The sequence below is a fragment of the Tachyglossus aculeatus genome, chromosome 21, assembly GCF_015852505.1.
Source record: "Tachyglossus aculeatus isolate mTacAcu1 chromosome 21, mTacAcu1.pri, whole genome shotgun sequence".
NCBI classification, from domain to species: domain Eukaryota; kingdom Metazoa; phylum Chordata; class Mammalia; order Monotremata; family Tachyglossidae; genus Tachyglossus; species Tachyglossus aculeatus.
Genome location: NC_052086.1, coordinates 18,066,671 through 18,085,268, shown reverse-complemented (window position 1 = coordinate 18,085,268; position 18,598 = coordinate 18,066,671). Strand labels below are relative to the sequence as shown.

Genomic DNA, 18,598 nt, shown 5'->3' with positions numbered 1-18,598 from the left:
TCCTTTCCCTGAGGTGTTTCCTCCTTCCCCATCTTGTCCTCCACACTACTACCCTCTTCCCTTCCTCCCACTCATTGCCTCCAGAATCCTCCACCCCACTGTTTGGTAGGGACTGTCTCCATATGTTGCCAAGTTGTACTTCCCAAGCGCTTAGTACAGTGCTCTGCACACAGTAAGCGCTCAATAAATACGATTGATTGATTGATTGATTGATTCTCCTAGTAGCCACCCCCACTATGCCGCCACTACCGCTACTATTCCCGATATTAGACTGTGAGCTTCATGTGGGACAAGAACTATGTTCAATCTGTTTAGATTGTACTGACTGCAGCACTTATTACAATGCTTTGCACATAGAAAACACTTCACAAATACCACAGTCGTCATTATTATTACTGCTACCAAACTTGTACCTGCCGCTGGAAGTGATTAGTGGCGTGGCATGAAGAGCAGAATCTGTGGCAGTAGCACAGCAACAGAAACGACCGTTAAGAGTCCCTTTTAGCAGTTCCTAAGGTGCAGGAGGCAACGGTGAGAAAACAGGGAACAGTAATGATGGCTTTACAGAGGAGGAGGAGGAGGAGGAGGAGGAGGGAAGTAGCCAGCATAGTGGCTCAGGAAGAAGACGGGGGAAATAGCAGGAGAAGGTTAAAAAAAGAGGCAGTGAGTTGAGAGGGGAGGAGGAGGAAGGAGTTGCCAATCTCCCACTAAGACCAGCTCTCCAGGCACCTCAGGCTGTGGCAGTTATAACACGTGATCACAGCAAATTTCCTGGACCTTTAAGCATTATTAAAACAGGATCCCACTGGCGATAGATAAGGTAGGCATGGACAAAGCTGGAAAGAGATCCCTAACTCCAGATTTCCAGACCACAGTTTTCTCCTCAAAACTGTGCTGCTTAAATATGATTGACTGACTGAAATACCGTCTTCAAAAAGACCTGACTTACATATGAGTGATGTTTTTAGTCCACTATTACGTGGTTTAACTTACCGAATCCCGTAAGAATGAAAGATCCTATCAGCATGATAACGGTTTGTAAAGTATCAGTGTAAATCACAGCTGCAAGGCCACCTATCAAGAAAAAGAGAACATAACATCATTTACTTTCCTTACTGAGGGTTCTGTGGGAATTACCCCTTAATGTATCTCTGAATCTCCTTCTTTTTCCGCTTTCCTTAATGTCACTTACCTCCTTCAATCTTCTTGCTCTCCCACATCATCACAGGCAATCAATCATATGCATTTATATATATATAATACGTATTTTTATTTATTTATAGAGAATCAGAATGACATAGTGGATAGAGGTTGGGCCTAGGAGTCAAAAGGTCATGGGTTCTAATCCTGCACTGCACCACTTGACTGCTGTGTAGACTTGGGCAATCACTTAACTTCTCAGTACCTCAGTTACCTCATCTGTAAAATGGGGATTGAGACTGTGAGTACCATGTGGGACAGGGCCTATGTCCAGCCCGATTTGCTTATATAATAATAATAAATAATTATGGTATCTGTTAAGCACTTACTATGTGCCAGGCACTGTACTAAGTGCTAGATGGATACAAGCAAATTGGGTTGGACAAGTCCCATATAGTCTTATTCCCCATTTTACAGATGAGGTAACTGAGGCACAGTGTGGCTCTGTGGAAAGAGCATGGGCTTTGGAGTCAGAGGTCATGGGTTCAAATCCCAGCTCCACCAATTGGCAGCTGTGTGACTTTGGGCAAGTCACTTCACTTCTCTGTGCCTCAGTTCCCTTATCTGTAAAATGGGGATGAAGACTGTGAGCCCCCTGTGGGACAACCTGATCACCTTGTATCCTTCAGTGCTTAGAACAGTGCTTTGCACGTGTAAGCACTTAATAAATGCCATCATCATCATCATCATCATCACAGAGAAGTCAAGTGGCTTGCCTAAGATCACCCAGCAGTCAAGTGGTGGAGCCAGAATTAGAACCCATGACCTTCTGACTCTCAGGCCTGTGCTCTATCCACTACGCCATGAGTAAGTGCTTAATAATAATAATAGTAATAATAATATAATAATAATAATTATTATTATTATTATTATGGTATTTGTTCAGCACTTACTATGTACCAAGCACTGTTCTAAGCACAGGGATAGATACAAGGTAATCAGGTTGTCCCATGTGGGGCTCACAGTCTTAATCCCCATTTTACAGATGAGGTAACAGGCACAGAGAACTTAAGTGACTTGCCCAAAGTCACCCAGCAGCCAAGTGGTGGAGCCGGGATTAGTGGAGCTAGGATTAGAACCCACGTCCTGACTCCCAAGTCCATGTTCTTGCCACTAGGACACGCTGCTTCCTGTAACTTAACGAATACCATAACAAATATTGTGCTTAATGAATACCACAGTTATTGAGTGCTTACTGTGTGCAGAACATTGTACTAAGCACTTGTAAATCCTACTACATCCCACCTCTTTACACCTCTATGACTTTTGAATTACTGCAGAACCATTGTAGTTTTCGTTTTATTAACTTCACCAATTCATTCAATCGTACTGAGCACTTGAAAGTACAGTTCAGCAATACCTCAGATAAGCTAGTTTCATATGTGAGTGGCAAATTGAAAAAAAAAAGGCTAAGAGGGGAGACCAGCCACAGTGTGGCCTCTCTTTCATTCCTCTGCTATTTTCCTCTGCACCTAGAAGTGTACCCGGCTAAAAGGGAGAATGTCCTGGCAGCTGCAGAAGGTTGCTAGGAATGGGTGTGGGGGGGAAATCGTTACAGTCCCATTAAAATGAAGGTATTTAGTCACTGTAGAGGGAGAAAATCAGAATGAGAGAAATGCCACAGTTCCAGGGTGGCCAGCTTGGCCAGCTCCTCTTTATCTCAAGCATGCCCCAAGAAGCAATGTGGCCTAGCGGATAGAGCAGGGACCTGGGAATCAGAAGAATCTGGGTTCTGATCCTGGCTCAGCCTCTTGTCTACTGTGTGACCTTGGGCAAGTCACTCCCCACTCCTCAAGAACCTCCAGTGGTTGTCCATCCACCTCCACATCAAACAGAAACTCCTTACCACTGGCTTTAATGCACTCAATCACCTTGCCCTTTTCTATCTCACATCACTGCTCTGTTACTACAACCCAGCCCATGTACTTCGCTTCTCTAATGCCAACCGATTTTATCTCTATCTCCATCTTTGAAGCCTCCATCTTCAAAGCCTTTACTGAAGGCACATCTCCTTCAAAAGTCCTTCCCTGACTAAACCCTCATTTCCTTTTCTCCCACTCCCTTTTGTATTGCCCTGATTTGCTCCCTTTATTCACCACTCCTCTACTCAACCCCACAACACTTATGTACATATCTGTAATTTATTTATATTAATGTTTGTCTCCCCTCTAAACTGTAAGATCATTTTAGGCAGGGAATGTATCTACCAACTCTGTTATATTGTTATACTGTACTCTACCAAATGCTTAGTATAGTGCTCTGCATACAGCAATCACTCAGTGAATACGATTGATTGACTGATTGACATCATTTCTCTGTGCCTCAGATACCTCATCTGCGAAATGGGGATTAAGACTGTGAGCACTATTTGGGACAGGGACTGTGTCCAACCTGATTAGCTTGTAGCTTCCCCAGTGCTTAGTACAGTGCCTGACACATAGTAAGAGCTTAACAAACAATTTTAAAAAACTCTTCCTTGAAGGACAGCAAAACCCAGTAATAGTGGGTTTATAGTGGTGATAACTAAATTCCATTTAATTTTCACCCACATCAGTCCTCCTGCTTGTTACAGCACATAAAGAAGCCCTCACCAACTCACTGCTTGCTCCCCCTGCAAATTGCTAAGAGCAGCATTCTTCCCTTGAAACAGGAATAAGATTCAAACTCTTTCATGGCATAAAATGGGCTCCTTGCTGGTAGTTGTTACAAGTAGTTGGAATATGCAAGCAGATTTTGAAGGTGGGTGTTAAAAGACTGGTGGTCACTGGGATGTTGAGCGGGGAAGCTATCTACCAATTCTGTTGCATTGTACTTTCCCAAGTGTGCTCTGCACACAGTAAGCTCTCAACAAATACCACTGATTGACTGATTCTGGTCATTGGGATGGCTGCCTACATATAGATGAGCGACTATAATGGGCTACTAGAGGGAAAGCTGGGAAAGTAAAGAGAAAAGTTATGAGTGTTAAATGGTAAACCCAAAATCAGTGACAGAATCTTAAGCACGGTGGACCACTGGTCTGAACCAGGAGTGGCATTTTTTATGTTTTTATTGAAATTCTACCTTCATTATAAATAAAAAAGATTGCATAGGGACAAATGGAAAGAAAAGACTATGAATAATTGGGCAAACTCACCTGTGATCGTATAAACTGCAGTAATAGCCAATAGGAGTATTATAGCCAGATAAAGATTCAATCCCAAGGCCAAGTTGATGAATATTGTTCCAGAGAATATGTCTGACTTTAAAAAAGAAATTGGGTTAGGAAATTAGGTAAGAAAACTCACAACAATAGGAATTGCTGTGGGAAATAACACATTCCTAGGCTTCTATTTTGAGTTGTATCCAAAATTAAGTGCTGCCGATGATTTGTTGAGGGAGGAGAGGTGGTCTCTGGGATACCTCCAGAAGTCCCACGATTTATAGGACCATATGCTAGGGGATTCAGAAAGAAACATGAACAGCTCAGTGGCAGAATAGCCCAATTTTGTTCCTAGTATGAAGGTACCCTACTTCTCTAAACAGGTACCCCTCCTCTTCCCTGATATTTCCAGAGTTTCTCTGAGGACAAAATAAAGTGGCAGTCAGATTTCAGGGCCCAGGGCAGCCTCTATCCCTTTCAAAAACTTCCCCCTAACCAAAGAGGCAAGGGAACAAAAAGCCCTCATCGCCTACCTCTGGCCTCAGGAAAGGTCTCCAGAGGGCTAGTATGGCCCTGAATCTTGTCCCTGTACTCATCTTATAATGATGAAAATTACAATAATAATAATAATAACTGTGGTATTTGTTAAGCAGTTGCTATGTGCCAAGCACCATGCACTGGGATAGATATGAGATGATCAGTCCAAAACAGTCTCTATCCCACCTAGGGTTCACAGTCAAACTAGGAGGGAGAAAAGGTATTTGATAATAATAATAATAATGGCATTTATTAAGTGCCTACTATGTGCAAAGCACTGTTCTAAGTGCTGGGGAGATTACAAGGTGATCAGGTTGTCCCATGGGGGGGCTCAGAGTCTTAATCCCCATTTTAGAGATGAGGTAACTGAGGCACAGAGAAGGTAAGTGACTTGCCCAAAGTCACACAGCTGACAATTGGTGGAGCCTGGATTTGAACCCATGACCTCTGACTCCAAAGCCCATGCTCTTTCCACTGAGCCACACTGCTTCCCCATTTTACAGATGAGGAAACTGAGGTTCAGGGAAATTAAGTGACTTGCCCAAGATCCCATAGCAGGCAAGTAGCAGAGTCAGAATTAGAAACCAGGTCTTCTGACTCCCACACCGTGCTCTTTCTACTAGGCCACACGGCTTTGGGCTGATGCAAATGTCTCCTGCTCCTGTGGAATCAGGGGCCTCATGTTGCCAGTATCTGCAGAGACCAGGGAAGGGATGAGGGGAAGGAGGGGCCCAGAGCCAGGTCACTCAGGCTATGATATATTACATGATCCCCAAAGCTCAGTTCTCTCCCTCTGACCAATTCACTTTTCTCCTAATGCCCCCTAACTCATTCAATCCATTCCTCCCAAGCTCATCTGCACACTGTGCTTTTTTCCAGACTCTCCCACCTCCAATCTCTGGCTCATGCCCTTCCCCTACCTGGGACTCCTTCCCCCTTCAGATCCACCAGACCACAGTTCTTCCCATCTTGGAAACCTTTCTGAAATCCCCATCCTCCAGTAGGCTGTCCCTGATTCATTTTCCTTCCCCCCGGCCACACCCTCTGCACTCATTCATGCAATGGTATTTATTGAGTGCTTACTGTGTGCAGAGCACTGTACTAAGCGCTTGGGAAGTACAAGTTGGCAACATCCCATCTCAGTCCTTTTACACCACCTTAGCACTCAATACTTCTTGTTAAACGTTTGCAGGTATCATTGTACACACTATATTTGAGCATGGTCTTCACCCTATTTGTGAATCATTTTAAATCTACCTCTTCTTCTAGATTGTAAATCAATAGTATTATTGAATGCTTACTCAGTGCAAATGACTGCACTAAGTGCCTAGGAGTGCACAGTAGAGGAACTAGACAGTCTAAGATCTTTGTGGGCAGGGATCGTGTTTTTTTCTACTGAACCGTCCAAGGATATAGTACTGTTCTCTGCACACCCGATAAATATTATTATTTGATTGGTATCCTGTCCCACCTCAGGCCAAGGGTCAATCAATCATATTTAGTTAAGCACTTGGGAGAGTACAATATAACAGAGTTGGTAGCACATTCCTTGCCAATAACAAGCATACAGACCAGAGGGGAAGACAGATATTATTAATGTAAACAAATTTAAGTGCTGTGGGACTCATAGAGGGGTGAATCAAAGGGAGCAAATCCTAGTGCAAGGGGGATGCAGAAGGGATTGCAAGAAGAGGAAAGGGGGGCCTTAGACAAGGAAGGCCACTAGGACAGCATTTCCAGAGCAAGCATATAGACGTAGGTAGAAAAAGTCACCTCAGGCTCATTTCTGTACTACTTTCGCTACTGTGCCTTGCACAAATGTCACAGCATGCCACAGTTCTGTGCCAATCTTGAGAGTACTTTGGTGGCAGTAATTGGAAACAAGGAGGCCAAAGATAAGATAGAACCAGATACTAAAAGCATTCAGGGACAACTTTTTGATTGCTAAAGTAGTCAGGACTATGGATTCCAAGTTGGCTTTTTCAACTACACTCCCACTCATAAGTGAACTTTGCTGTCAGGGGTGTCTTCTTCAGATAGAAAGGACAACTATATATATATATATATATATATATATATATATATATATATGTACATATTATTACTTTTAGGGAACTGTCCAGGGGCACATTTAAAGCCAATAAAAGCAATGTGTTTTATGGAGATAAAATTATTTTTTGAGGGTAATTAGAAGAACGTGAGATAGCAATTAGAGCACAGGACTGGGAGTCAAAAGGGCCTGGGTTCTAATCCCTGCTCTGCCACTTGTCTGCTGTGTGACCTTGGGCACATCACTTAACTTCTCTTTGCCTCAGTTCCCTCATCTGTAAAATGGGGATTAGGACTGTGAGCCCCGTGTGAGACAGGGACTGTGCCCAACCTGATCACCTTGTATCTACCCCAGTGCTTAGAACAGTGGCTGGTGCATAGTAAGTGCTTAATACACACGATTTTAACAAAAGGGGGCAGAGGAGCATCTTAGAGGTGTATGGCAGTTTGAAATTGCACTAAACAGAAAGCAAAAAATTATACTTAGCTGTACATTGTAAACTCGCTTTGATGTAGAGTTTTCTTTTGTTTACTGTGTGCTGTTTACTATTTACAGTTTACTGTGTGCAGAGCACTGTACTAAGTACTTGGGATAGAGCTCTGGACCAGAAATTAAGGGTCTCACATCCCGCTCCGTGCTCTATGACTGACTAGCAGGCCTCCCTGGGCAAATCTATAATAATAATAATAATATAATTTATTAAGCACTTACTATGTGCAAAGCACTGTTCTAAGCGCTGGGGAGGTTACAAGGTGATCAGGTTGTCCCATGGGGGGCTCACAGTCTTAATCCCCATTTACAGATGAGGTAACTGAGGCACAGGGAAGTTAAGTGACTTGCCCAAAGTCACACAGCTGACAATTGGCGGAGCTGGGATTTGAACCCATGACCTCTGACTCCAAAGCCCGGGCTCTTTCCACTGAGTCACGCTGCTTCTCCAACTGACTACTTCTGACAACTATAAAACAGGGACTATGCATTTTATAAAAACAACTTTTGCCACCCACTACAAACAATGCTTGTTAAGTATTTATGTCACTGGCAGAGTGGTGACTTACACTGCATTATCATTATTATTTTAGGGCTCACAAATATCAGCTAAGGTCAAAGTTGGATTTGAGAATATCGTAGCTGTAAAATTTTATGGCAGTGATATTTTGTGATATTAGGCATATCGTGATTAATCCAGAGTCAGAAAGGGGAGGTAGCAGGGTGGGAATAGAAAAGATAACAAGAAAATACTCCTTAATACTAGGCCAAAAGAGCTGGACTAAGAAAAAATCTAGGAATAAATGGCTTATTTCAACTTCCCTTAGGTGAACACATAGCTTACTAGTGGGTTGCAGCTAAACAGTAGAACTTAGTGATTTCTCTGAATGAACAGATGATCTTGGAGTAATAGTAATACTATTAATTAATCAATCAATCAATCATATTTATTGAGCGCTTACTGTGTGCAGAGCACTGTACTAAGTGCTTGGGAATTACAAGTTGGCAACGTAACTAAGCACTTGAGCATTCTTTTACACCCTTAACCCTGGTTGGGGAAAAATTCACTCCAGACCATATGTGAGCAGAGTGCTAATACAGAACAGCAGTAAATCCATGTGTTCTTCAGGCCAGACAGCCTTTAGGGATAGCTGGGGAATTCTTGGGAAGAACTGGCTACTGTGTTGCTATGGCAATTCTGCCAAAGCTGCAGATGACTTTTCAGAAGGCTACGGCTTTGTACATTTTGAAGTTCGACTAGCTACTACCCTCTCCCAGTAACTATGTAGTTGGAGCTCCTCTCTCCTTCTTCAGGGAGGACATTACCCTGCATTGGTACATTCCCCTAATCTCAGAGGGAAATCTTTCAAGTGGAATATCACAGAGCTAAATCCAGGGGCAATATAACTTAAAAAATATATTCTGTACTTGGATGATGAAATTGAGAGCCTGCTCATTAAATTTACTCCTGACATCTAACTGGGCGCAGTTACTGACCTTTCAGAGAATGGAGAGCTATTTTCCCTTGTAACCAGGAATGAAAAATGCAACTGGAAGGCCGAGGGAGGATTTCACGGCCAGTAGGCCACATATTTACTCTCTTTTTTATGGTGCTGTTAAATGCTTACTATGAACCAGACACTGTACTAAACACTGGGGTAGACCCAAGATAATCTGGTTGGACATAGTCCATGTCCCTCATGGGACTCACAGTGTTAATTCCCATTTTACAGATGGTAACTGAGTCACAGAGAAGTTACATGATTTGCCCAAGGTCACCCACCAGACAAGGGGCAGAGCCGGGATGATGTCTCCAAGAGATGAAGAAGAAATTTGGGGTAATTATATCGAATGTTCATCTCTGAGACTACCTAAAAGTGTCCAGGCATCTGCCTATGAGGGCATAGAATCCATAATCTCAATAATTTGTGTCATCTGTAATTCTCCTCTCCCTGCAGGAGGCAAGCAGCCTGATCTGAAGGCAGGCATATGTCGAAGCCTATAGGTCTAGAAAAAGTCAAAAATAGCACCTTTCTCAACCTAAACCCCACCTGACTGACTGTGAACAAATATGAAGGCACAAAGCAAGTATTAAGTATAAAGACACTTAATGTACACAGAAATACTATTTTTTTCTTAATTAAAGGACAAAGAAAAAGTGTTCACAGCTCAGTACACCACAGAGTGAGTGGTTTAATTAGTAACCCTCCCTATACATCAGCAATCATTCAAATGTAAAATGAACACAAGGTCAAGTCTTAATCTGTATTAATATCACTAATCATATCTTCAGAAAACAAAAAGTCGACTTCTGCACTGCACTGCAGCAATATTCACACCCACCTCTACCTGAACTGTGAACTTGCTGATGGATCAGAGGACGAAGGTAATCCTTGTATGACTGTTTATTCATTAAATAACTTCTTCATTGTCATCAGCAAAAGTATTTATTGAGTTCCTAGTGTGCCGAGCACTGCATTGATTAGGTGCTTTGGAACATGCAACAGAAACAAAAGTTAGTCCCTTCTCCTCAAGGAGTTTATAATCTATTTGAGGGGTGGAGGAGACAAGTGGACACAAATAGCCAAATTAGCAATAGGTAAAAAAGATGATAAAATAAAAATAAAGAATTACACAAATAATGAACAGATGGATCAATGAATGTAAAGGTCTTTGTTGGGATAGTTCAGCCAGCCAGGAAGGGGAGATTAATGAGGAGAGTGACTTTTGGAGGGGTGGGAAGGATGGGGTACTTCTTCAATAAAAGTTAATAATGATAAAACTCCATTCTGACTACTCTCCTCAAACTCTCCACTATCTCCTTTTTCCTGACTCTTGCAATAATAATAATAATAATGGCATTTATTAAGCTCTTACTATGTGCAAAGCACTGTTCTAAGCGCTGGGGAGGTTACAAGGTGATCAGGTTGTCCCACGGGGGACTCACAGTCTTAATCCCCATTTTACAGATGAGATAACTGAGGCACAGAGAAGTTAAGTGACTTGCCCAAAGTCACACAGCTGACAATTGGTGGAGCTGGAATTTGAACATGTGACCTCTGACTCCAAAGCCCAAACTCTTTCTATTGAGCCACGCTGCTTCTCAATGATCATGCTTGTAAAAAATGATCATTCTTATACACAGTTCTTCCCAGGACCTGCACCTAACTTTGCATAGACTGAAAGCTCCTTGTGGGCAGGGAACGTATCTACCAACTCTGTTGTTTTGCCTTCTCCCAAGTGCTTAGTATAGTGCTCTGCACACAGTAAGTGCTCAATAAATACGAGTGATCGATTATTACCAATCCTGTCGCTTCTCTGAGATTGGAGCTAAAGTGAGGAAAGAAGGAGAAATTAAGAGGATATGAGGTACATTTCACTTTCCGCCCTTGAGTCAGAAATACAACTAAATCACCCACCTAAATAAATAGAAAACCAAAAATGTGGTGTTCATATGTGGTTCTTCAAACCACAAAGTTTTATCCTAGTGTTCAAAGCTCTCCACTTTTGTACCTCTTTGGCTATCCAAGGGAACCATGCTACCTCCCCAGCAGTCTTCTAAGACAGTATGTCAGTAACCAATCCTGGAACCTCCATATTTAATGTGCCACCCTTCCAGAGCCTGAGGCTGTAGAATAGGATGTGATACCCGCTGCATTTTTCAAGCCTTGGACAGAGTCAAAATCAGGATCAAAAAATGGAAGCGGATCCTCCACTTGGCTGATGCCTGACCTTGGTTTAGTCACTCTGGGCAACTTCTCTGTGCCTCAGTTACCTCATCTGTAACTGAGATGAACATGAACATGTTCGTTAAGACATGAACTAAGCTATCCAACCTGAATAGCTTGTGTCTACCTCAGTGCTTAGTACAATGCCTGGCACATAGTAAGCACTTAATAAATACCATAAAAAATACCAGGCAACCCCTCTTCCCTGCATTTCAAGCTCTAGGGATGAGCCCCTTTTCAGCTCAAACTCGGGGTTGTAGGTGATTGTGGGAACACCTGGATTCTAGACACCTAAAGAGTCCCAGGGATCAGAAAATGGGATCGGAGATTTGATTATTCCCCTTTGCTCTGGACTCTGGTCTGGAGATGGACTGACAATGAACCCTAATTAGCTTATCAATTAGGGTCGCAGGTTCAACTGGCTCAATTCAAAAGGACCTTCTTCTCCGAGATTCCACTTCAGGCATTCTACTGAAAAACTGAATTCTTTCAAAGTTCCAATTCCAGACTTCAAAATTCCTACTTAAGCAGTACCCTCCAGAAAACAATTTAAGGTTGATACTGAGTTCCAGCCACACTCACTTTGTAGTTCAGTAAACAGGAACTATGCAGTGAATTTCTCTTTGCTCTTCCCCTCGCCCCCCACCAGCCCCACAGCACTTACGTATATATCTGTAATTTTATTTCTGTCTCCCCCACCTCTAGACTGTGAGCTCGTTGTGGGCAGGGAATGTCACTGTTTATTGTTGTATTGCACTTTCCCAAGCACTTAGTACAGTGCCCGGCACACAGTAAGTGCTCAGTAAGTACAATTGAATGAATGAATGAAAGAATTTCACCAGAACTCACCAATTGAACACCAAACTATGGTTCCAAATAGCAACGTAGTCCAGGTTTTTCACCCACTCAGACACAGCCTCTAGCTGCTACCTTTCCATTGAAATTAGGTGGGTAAACTCCAGAACTTTTACAATCCCTCAGATAACCACAAAGGGCTATTGACTTGTTCCTCTGTGCCCTTGGGTTCCTGCAGTTGCTTCTTTAGACAAGTAATTGCACCAGGTGCCTGGGGAACACTGAACTTACCGAGATCCTCAGGGCAACATAGATGAGCAGAGAAAGAACTGACAGGTAGATTTGAATCCTTTGACCACCAAACCGCTTCTTCAAGTATTCTGGCATTGTCACCACCTATACAAGGAGGAGGAGTCACCATAGATGAATTGCTGAAAAGAGGTAAGCCTACCATACAGTTACTGAGCAAGGACTCAAATCCTCCTACTTCCCAGTGCAGTGTTCTTTCCACTGTCAGTCGGTCAATGGCATTTACTGAATGCTTTCTGTGGGCAGAGTACTAAGCACTTGGGAAAGCTGGTAGACTCAATCTCTGTGTACAAGGAACTTGTAGTCTACAGTAATATATCACAACCACCTAATGCCATAATGAAAATCACTGGACAGTTTATTTAACTTGTTCCTAACAGTCTGGTTCCACAGGCCTGGGAGTCAGAAGGTTCTTGGGATCTAATCCCGCCTTCACTGCTTGTCTGCTGTGTGATCTTGGGCAAGACACTTCATTTCTCTGGGCCTCAGTTACCTCATCTGTAAAATGGGGATTGAGACTGTGAATCCTGTGTGGGACAGGGACTGTGTCCAACCCTATTTGCATGTCTCCACCCCAGCGCTTAGTGGCACATAGTAAGCATTCAACGAATACCACAATTATTATTACTCAGTTCACATCTAGTTTTCTCTAGATTATAAACTTGTTGTGGACAGAGAAGGGGTCAACCAACTCTGTTATAATGTCTTCTCCCAAGGCTTAGTGCAGTGCTCTGCATATAGTGCTCAATAAATATGAATGATTCACACCAACTGAACTCAGACTGAATTAGAATTTCCTGGGAAATTCTAGGAGTGGAAAGATAAACCAGAGCATCATCATCATCATCATCAATCGTATTTATTGAGCGCTTACTGTGTGCAGAGCACTGTACTAAGCGCTTGGGAAGTACAAATTGGCAACATATAGAGACAGTCCCTACCCAACAGTGGGCTCACAGTCTAAAAGAGCAGCGCCAAAGGACCCAGTCTAGTCTAGAGAGTCACCCAATGTGGCCCAGTCTCTAACTAGATTTACTCTGGCCTGGAGGGATCCCCACAGATCAATCAATGGTATTTGTTTAGTGCTTACTATGAACCCAAGGCTCTGTACTAAGCGCTGGGGAGAGTACAATGCAAGAGTTAGCAGACATGTTCCCTGACCACAACGAGTTTTATGGTGTAAGAAGTCTCAGGCTCTTTAAGGGTGTTAATCCACTTGGAGTGTGGGGATAATTCTAGATTGGTTAAGGCCCTCCATGACCCTCTCTGAACAAAACAGCGGGAGCAGGGCCTTGAAGACCCCGGAATCAGCCAGAGGCATGAGCGGAGAGTGGCCAGTAGACAAAATGTATTTCGGGGCTATGCAGCACCTCTTTGGACTGTTGACTTCCTGGGATTCACTAACCAGACACCCACCAGGATAGTCTAGTGTCTGTTGTGATGGGAACTTGATTGTAGAAATGAAAAGCAATCTGGTCTAGTGGACATTCATTCATTCAATCATATTTATTGAGCACTTACTGTGTGCAGAGCACTGTACTAAGCACTTGGGAAGTACAAGTTGGCAACCTATAGAGACAGTCCCTACCCAACAGCGGGCTCACAGTCTAGAAGGGGGAGACAGACAACAAAATAAAACATATTAACAAAATAAAATAAATAGAATAAATATGTACAAGTAAAATAAATAGAGTAATAAATATGTACAAACATATATACAGGTGCTGTGGGGAGGGAAAGGAGGTAAGGAGGGAGGGATGGGGAGGGGGAGGAGGGGGAGAGGAAGGAGGGGGCTCAGTCAGGAAAGGCCTCCTAAGCATAGGCCTGGGAGTGAGAAGGACCTGGGTTCTAGTTCCGGCTCTGCCACTTGTCTGCTCACTGACCTTGGGCAAATCACTTCACTTCTTTGTGCCACAGTTACCTCATTTGTAAAATGGAGGTTAAAACTGTGAGCCCCATGTGGGACTTGGACTGCGTCCAACCTAATTACCTTGTGCTTAGAACAGTACTTAGATCAGTACCTGCCAAATAGTAAGCGCTTAACAATTACCATTAACAAAAAAGAAAAGAAAAGGAGGAACTGATTGCCAATACGTACCCCAGCTTTGATGTAAATTGGAACAAATAACCATCCTAGAACCAACAGGAGCACCAAGGCCTGAAACCAAGAAATTAAACTGAATGAAGCAAAAAGACATTATCTTTTTTCACCATCCACTGATACTACCAGTTAAGAAATATCTACTGAATATTGGAAGGATGCATGTTTTTGACAGGTGTAGACCACTGTGCCCTTTACTTTTTTGTTTTCTTAGAATTTGACAGCTGTGCTGAACTGAAAGGTGGCAATGCCTGAGAGTAAAAATGGTTGGGTGATTTTCTTGGGATCGTTCCCCTCACTACCCTTATAGTCCAAAACTTAGCCCAGCTTTCAGCCCCTCTCCTACTTCTAATTTTTCATTCTCTCTTTTGCTCTTCTTTCCTCTCCTTCAGGAACCAAACACAACTACAAATAGGAGGAGAAAGGTCAGGGTCAAGAACAAAAAGCAGAGTCAAAGTAAGTTTGGGAGAACAGAGAAAGAGGAAAGGAAGTAAATCACTTGGAACAGTGCCTTTGAGTATAGTACTGCTAAAAAAAACCCAAACAAACTCAATGAACAAATCTTACGTTCCATTCAAAGGCGGCAGTGGCAATGCCAGACGCTGCCCCTGTCCCAGCCAGCCCCACAAAGTGACCACTGCCAATGTTACTGGCAAACAGAGAGGCGCCAACCTGGAATCAGAAGAATAAAACATTAAAAACTCTGGATACACCCTTCTGAAATATTTGCAATGGGTACCACTCTTCCAGTAATAAGTGATATGGAAGAATGAAAGGTTCAACTTTTTTCCTTGCTTGATAGCTTTAGTCCACCCACCCATGTTCTTCTTGGGCTGAACCTCTGGGCAATTCTCGTTTTGATGCTCGGCAGGCCGCCCACCTAGAAGTGCTCACAGCCTCTGAGGCAAAGGAGAGGAAAAGCAGATTGCCTCCTGTCTCTTACGCTCACAGTCTCGCCATGGGCAGCATCATCTTTGCCCTGAAGGGCCGCACTTCCCACCACAACAACTCAGTCAGTCACTCAGTCATATTTATTGAGCGCTTACTGTGTTCAGAGCACTGTACTAAGAGCTTAGGAGTGGGCAATATAACAATAAACAGACACATTCCCTGCCTGCAACGAGCTTAGGGTTCGGGGTGACCCCTCAGAAATGAAAGCCTCATTCTCCATGGGTGCTACTAAAACCCCTGCTGACCCTGTGACCATTACAAGGGCTCCAACCTAAAGGTTTCCGAAGCAGAAAATGGAACGTCAGTGGTCTCATTTGCCAAGAGGCATTTACTCGCCCAAGGACACACAGGAAGTCCCACATTGATAACTTTTGGGGTTGCTCCTCTGGAAACCTTTCAAATAGTTGTACACTACCACTTGTTAAAGAGTAAAAAGTACTCCTCAGTCTAGAACATTTTGCCATCTTTAATTTTTTAGGACAATCCTGTTCCTACTCTAAAAGCAAAGATAATGAAACATGACGACATTAAATTATTTCTCCAAGGCCACCCAGAGAATAAACAACTGAAAAATCAAATTCCAAAGCAGGAGTCATCTATAACTACTCCTTTGGCTCACCCCAGTGCTTAGTACAGTGCTCTGCACATAGGAAGAATGCAATAAAAACCATTGATTAATTGAAAATATGGGAAGTAGCCGGGCCTAGGGGAAAGACCATGGGCCTGTGAGTCAGAGGATTTGAGTTCTAATCCTGGCTCCACCACTTGTCTGCAGTGTGATATTGGGCAAGTCCCTTAACTTCTGTGTTCCTCAGTTACCTCATCTGTAAAATGAGGACTAAGAATGTGAATCCCATGTAGCACATGGACTGCATCCAATCTGATTTAATTGTATCTACCCCACAGCTTGTACAATACCTGGCATGTAGTAAGTAAGCTCTTAACAAATATCATATTAAAAAAAGTCCCAGGTCACTTCAATCTCTTGGTAATCTTCAGGCTTGCTTTCATACCTGGGTGATTTCATGGGAGAGATATGCTCCCAACAAATTTCCTGAGCAACCCAGGAGTTCCTGGGAAACAAATAATTCACCTTCATCTCCAATGACCTCCTGTAGTCTGCAGTTCAACCACACATCAATCTCAGCCAGAAGGATAGTCACCATATTTCAGTCTTTGATTCTTGGGGAAGGCACAGTGAAGGGGCCTTTCAGACTAGTATTAAAATATTGCTAGGAGAGCAGTATACCAGCTGACTTTTCAACTCATTCACCAAGGAAGAAGGTACCATTCCACAAAGATACACTTAAGACATACTTACTGGACACCATGTCATACTCCGGCCAGCTAAGAAGAAGCCTCCAACTGTTCCTCGACTGGTTCTCAGCATAGCCTGAGGAGAAAGGAGTTGAGAGTTCACACTACAGCCAACATACATAAAGCACTGAAAAATACGTCAGTGAGAGAAACAATTGAGTGGTGGTGATTGACATAATGCTTATAAAGGAGAGAAAGCTGTTCATTTACATAATCAGAAAGGTTGCTTGAATAATTTCTGCCCTTTTGGAACCTACAACCTGTGACTGTGCATCTGTGTTGCTGACAAATACACATTTACAAATGCAGAAAATGAAAAATGTTCATTATGTATAAGCAATCAAGTGAAATAGTGGTGGAGAGTGTAAACACCCCTAGACGTTAAGCTCACTGTGGGCAGGGAATGTGTCTACCAATGCTGTTGTATTGTACCCTACCAATCTTGTATCTACCCCAGTGATTGACACATAGTAAATGCTTAACAAATACCATCATCATCATCATCATCATCATCATCCCAAGTGCTTAGTACAGTGCTCTGAACACAGAAAGCGCTCAATAAATATGATTCATTGATTGCTTGAGTGAGAAAAGACTGTGGTAGCAGGAATTTAGAGTGCAGTGTGAAGGAAAGGAGATTGCTTTCAGAACTGGTAAAAGCAAAGCATTCTGGACATTAGGAACTGTGAGAGAGAAAGCTCAGAAGCAGAAGTGCAGTCACCTGACCCAGAATTCCTGGCTCTGGGTTTCATGAAGGTGAAGGGATGGCTTCCCTCCAAGGCAGGCCCTTTCCCCTACTCCCTGTGCAGTTTCCCTTGGAAGAAGACCTATCCCACTGGAGGAATGAAGACCCCAAGTACTCCACCCTCCCTGAAGTATTGTATTACTGATTTTGACTGAATAATCATTTTTACTAAATTACCCCAATGTTTCTTTCTGTGGATGTCCTTCCCCTCCTACATTGTCAGCCCACTGTGGGTAAGGGTCCACATCTGAATCAATATCTTTTAACTTTTCCCAGCATTTAGTATAGTACTTTGCACATTGAAAGTGCTTAACATCTGTCATACACAAAATAATTAAGGGAGATGTGCACAAAAACGGGACTGTAGGTAAATATGTCTGCAAAAAGTAGAAAGGCGGGGAGTGTGGAAAGACAAGGATTATGAAATCTAGGGAAACAATAGAGGGCTTCAAAATAAAATAAAGTCCTGAGTTCCAATTTTTGGAGCAGGTCTCCAACAGCCATTTACATTTCAAATAAAATGACTCCCTGTCAACTGAAAGGCATGTTGTCAAAATCCTAAACATCATTTGCCCTGGAAATCGCAGGAGAGTCACTGTACAGCCTTCAGGAAGAGGGGAGGATTCAGTGGCAAAGCAAGGCGTGGGAAAGACAAGTTCGGTGGCCACAGTTAGGATTGACTGAGGTTGGAGAGGAAAAGAAGGGCTATTAAGATAGATTGGAAGAGGAAACTTGAAGAGAAATTATATTCTAACAACAAAGTAGATGCGTGGAGCTAAGAGTTGTGAAAAGTAAGAGGTTGCGCTACTGAAAGATAAGTGATCTGAAGGCATCATCTCACATTTTGATAGGGAACATGGGAGACGATAGCGAAGGGAAATTGGGCAGCTCTGTCTCTGCCACATACCATCCTTTGAGTTATAGATGTGCTAAGTAGACACTAAAATAAATAATTTATTTATTTATATTATTGCCTGTTTCCCCCTCTAGACTCTGAGCTCATTGTGGGCAGGGAATGTGTCTACTGATGCTGTTGTATTGTACTCCTCAAAGCACTTAGTACAGGGCTCTTCATATAGTAAGTACTCAATAAATATGATTGATTGATTGATTGGGTTTAAGGGTAGTCCAGGAAGGATCAAATAGATGTGCATTTCATCCTCACAGAAAACAGTAGGTGAAATATGGACTCAGGCGACATTTTCCAAAAGCTGGGAGAACAGAGAGAAAAAGC

The 18,598-nt window shown here is 42.8% G+C and overlaps 1 protein-coding gene across 9 annotated transcripts in view; it reads right to left on the bottom strand.

Annotated features, from left to right (window-relative positions):
- LOC119942004 (sodium/glucose cotransporter 1-like) overlaps window positions 1–12,337 on the bottom strand; it is a 34,676-nt gene extending 22,339 nt beyond the window's left edge. For all 9 annotated transcript variants that reach the window (XM_038762645.1, XM_038762637.1, XM_038762641.1 and 6 more), the window contains exons 1-3: window positions 12,233–12,337; window positions 4,337–4,442; window positions 994–1,074 (exon numbers count right to left, since the gene is read on the bottom strand). In XM_038762645.1, coding sequence (XP_038618573.1) covers window positions 994–1,074; window positions 4,337–4,442; window positions 12,233–12,328 — 283 coding nt within the window. In that variant the 5' untranslated portion in view covers window positions 12,329–12,337. The remainder of the gene's footprint in view (window positions 1–993; window positions 1,075–4,336; window positions 4,443–12,232) is intronic.
- Between the last annotated feature and the right edge of the window lie 6,261 nt (window positions 12,338–18,598).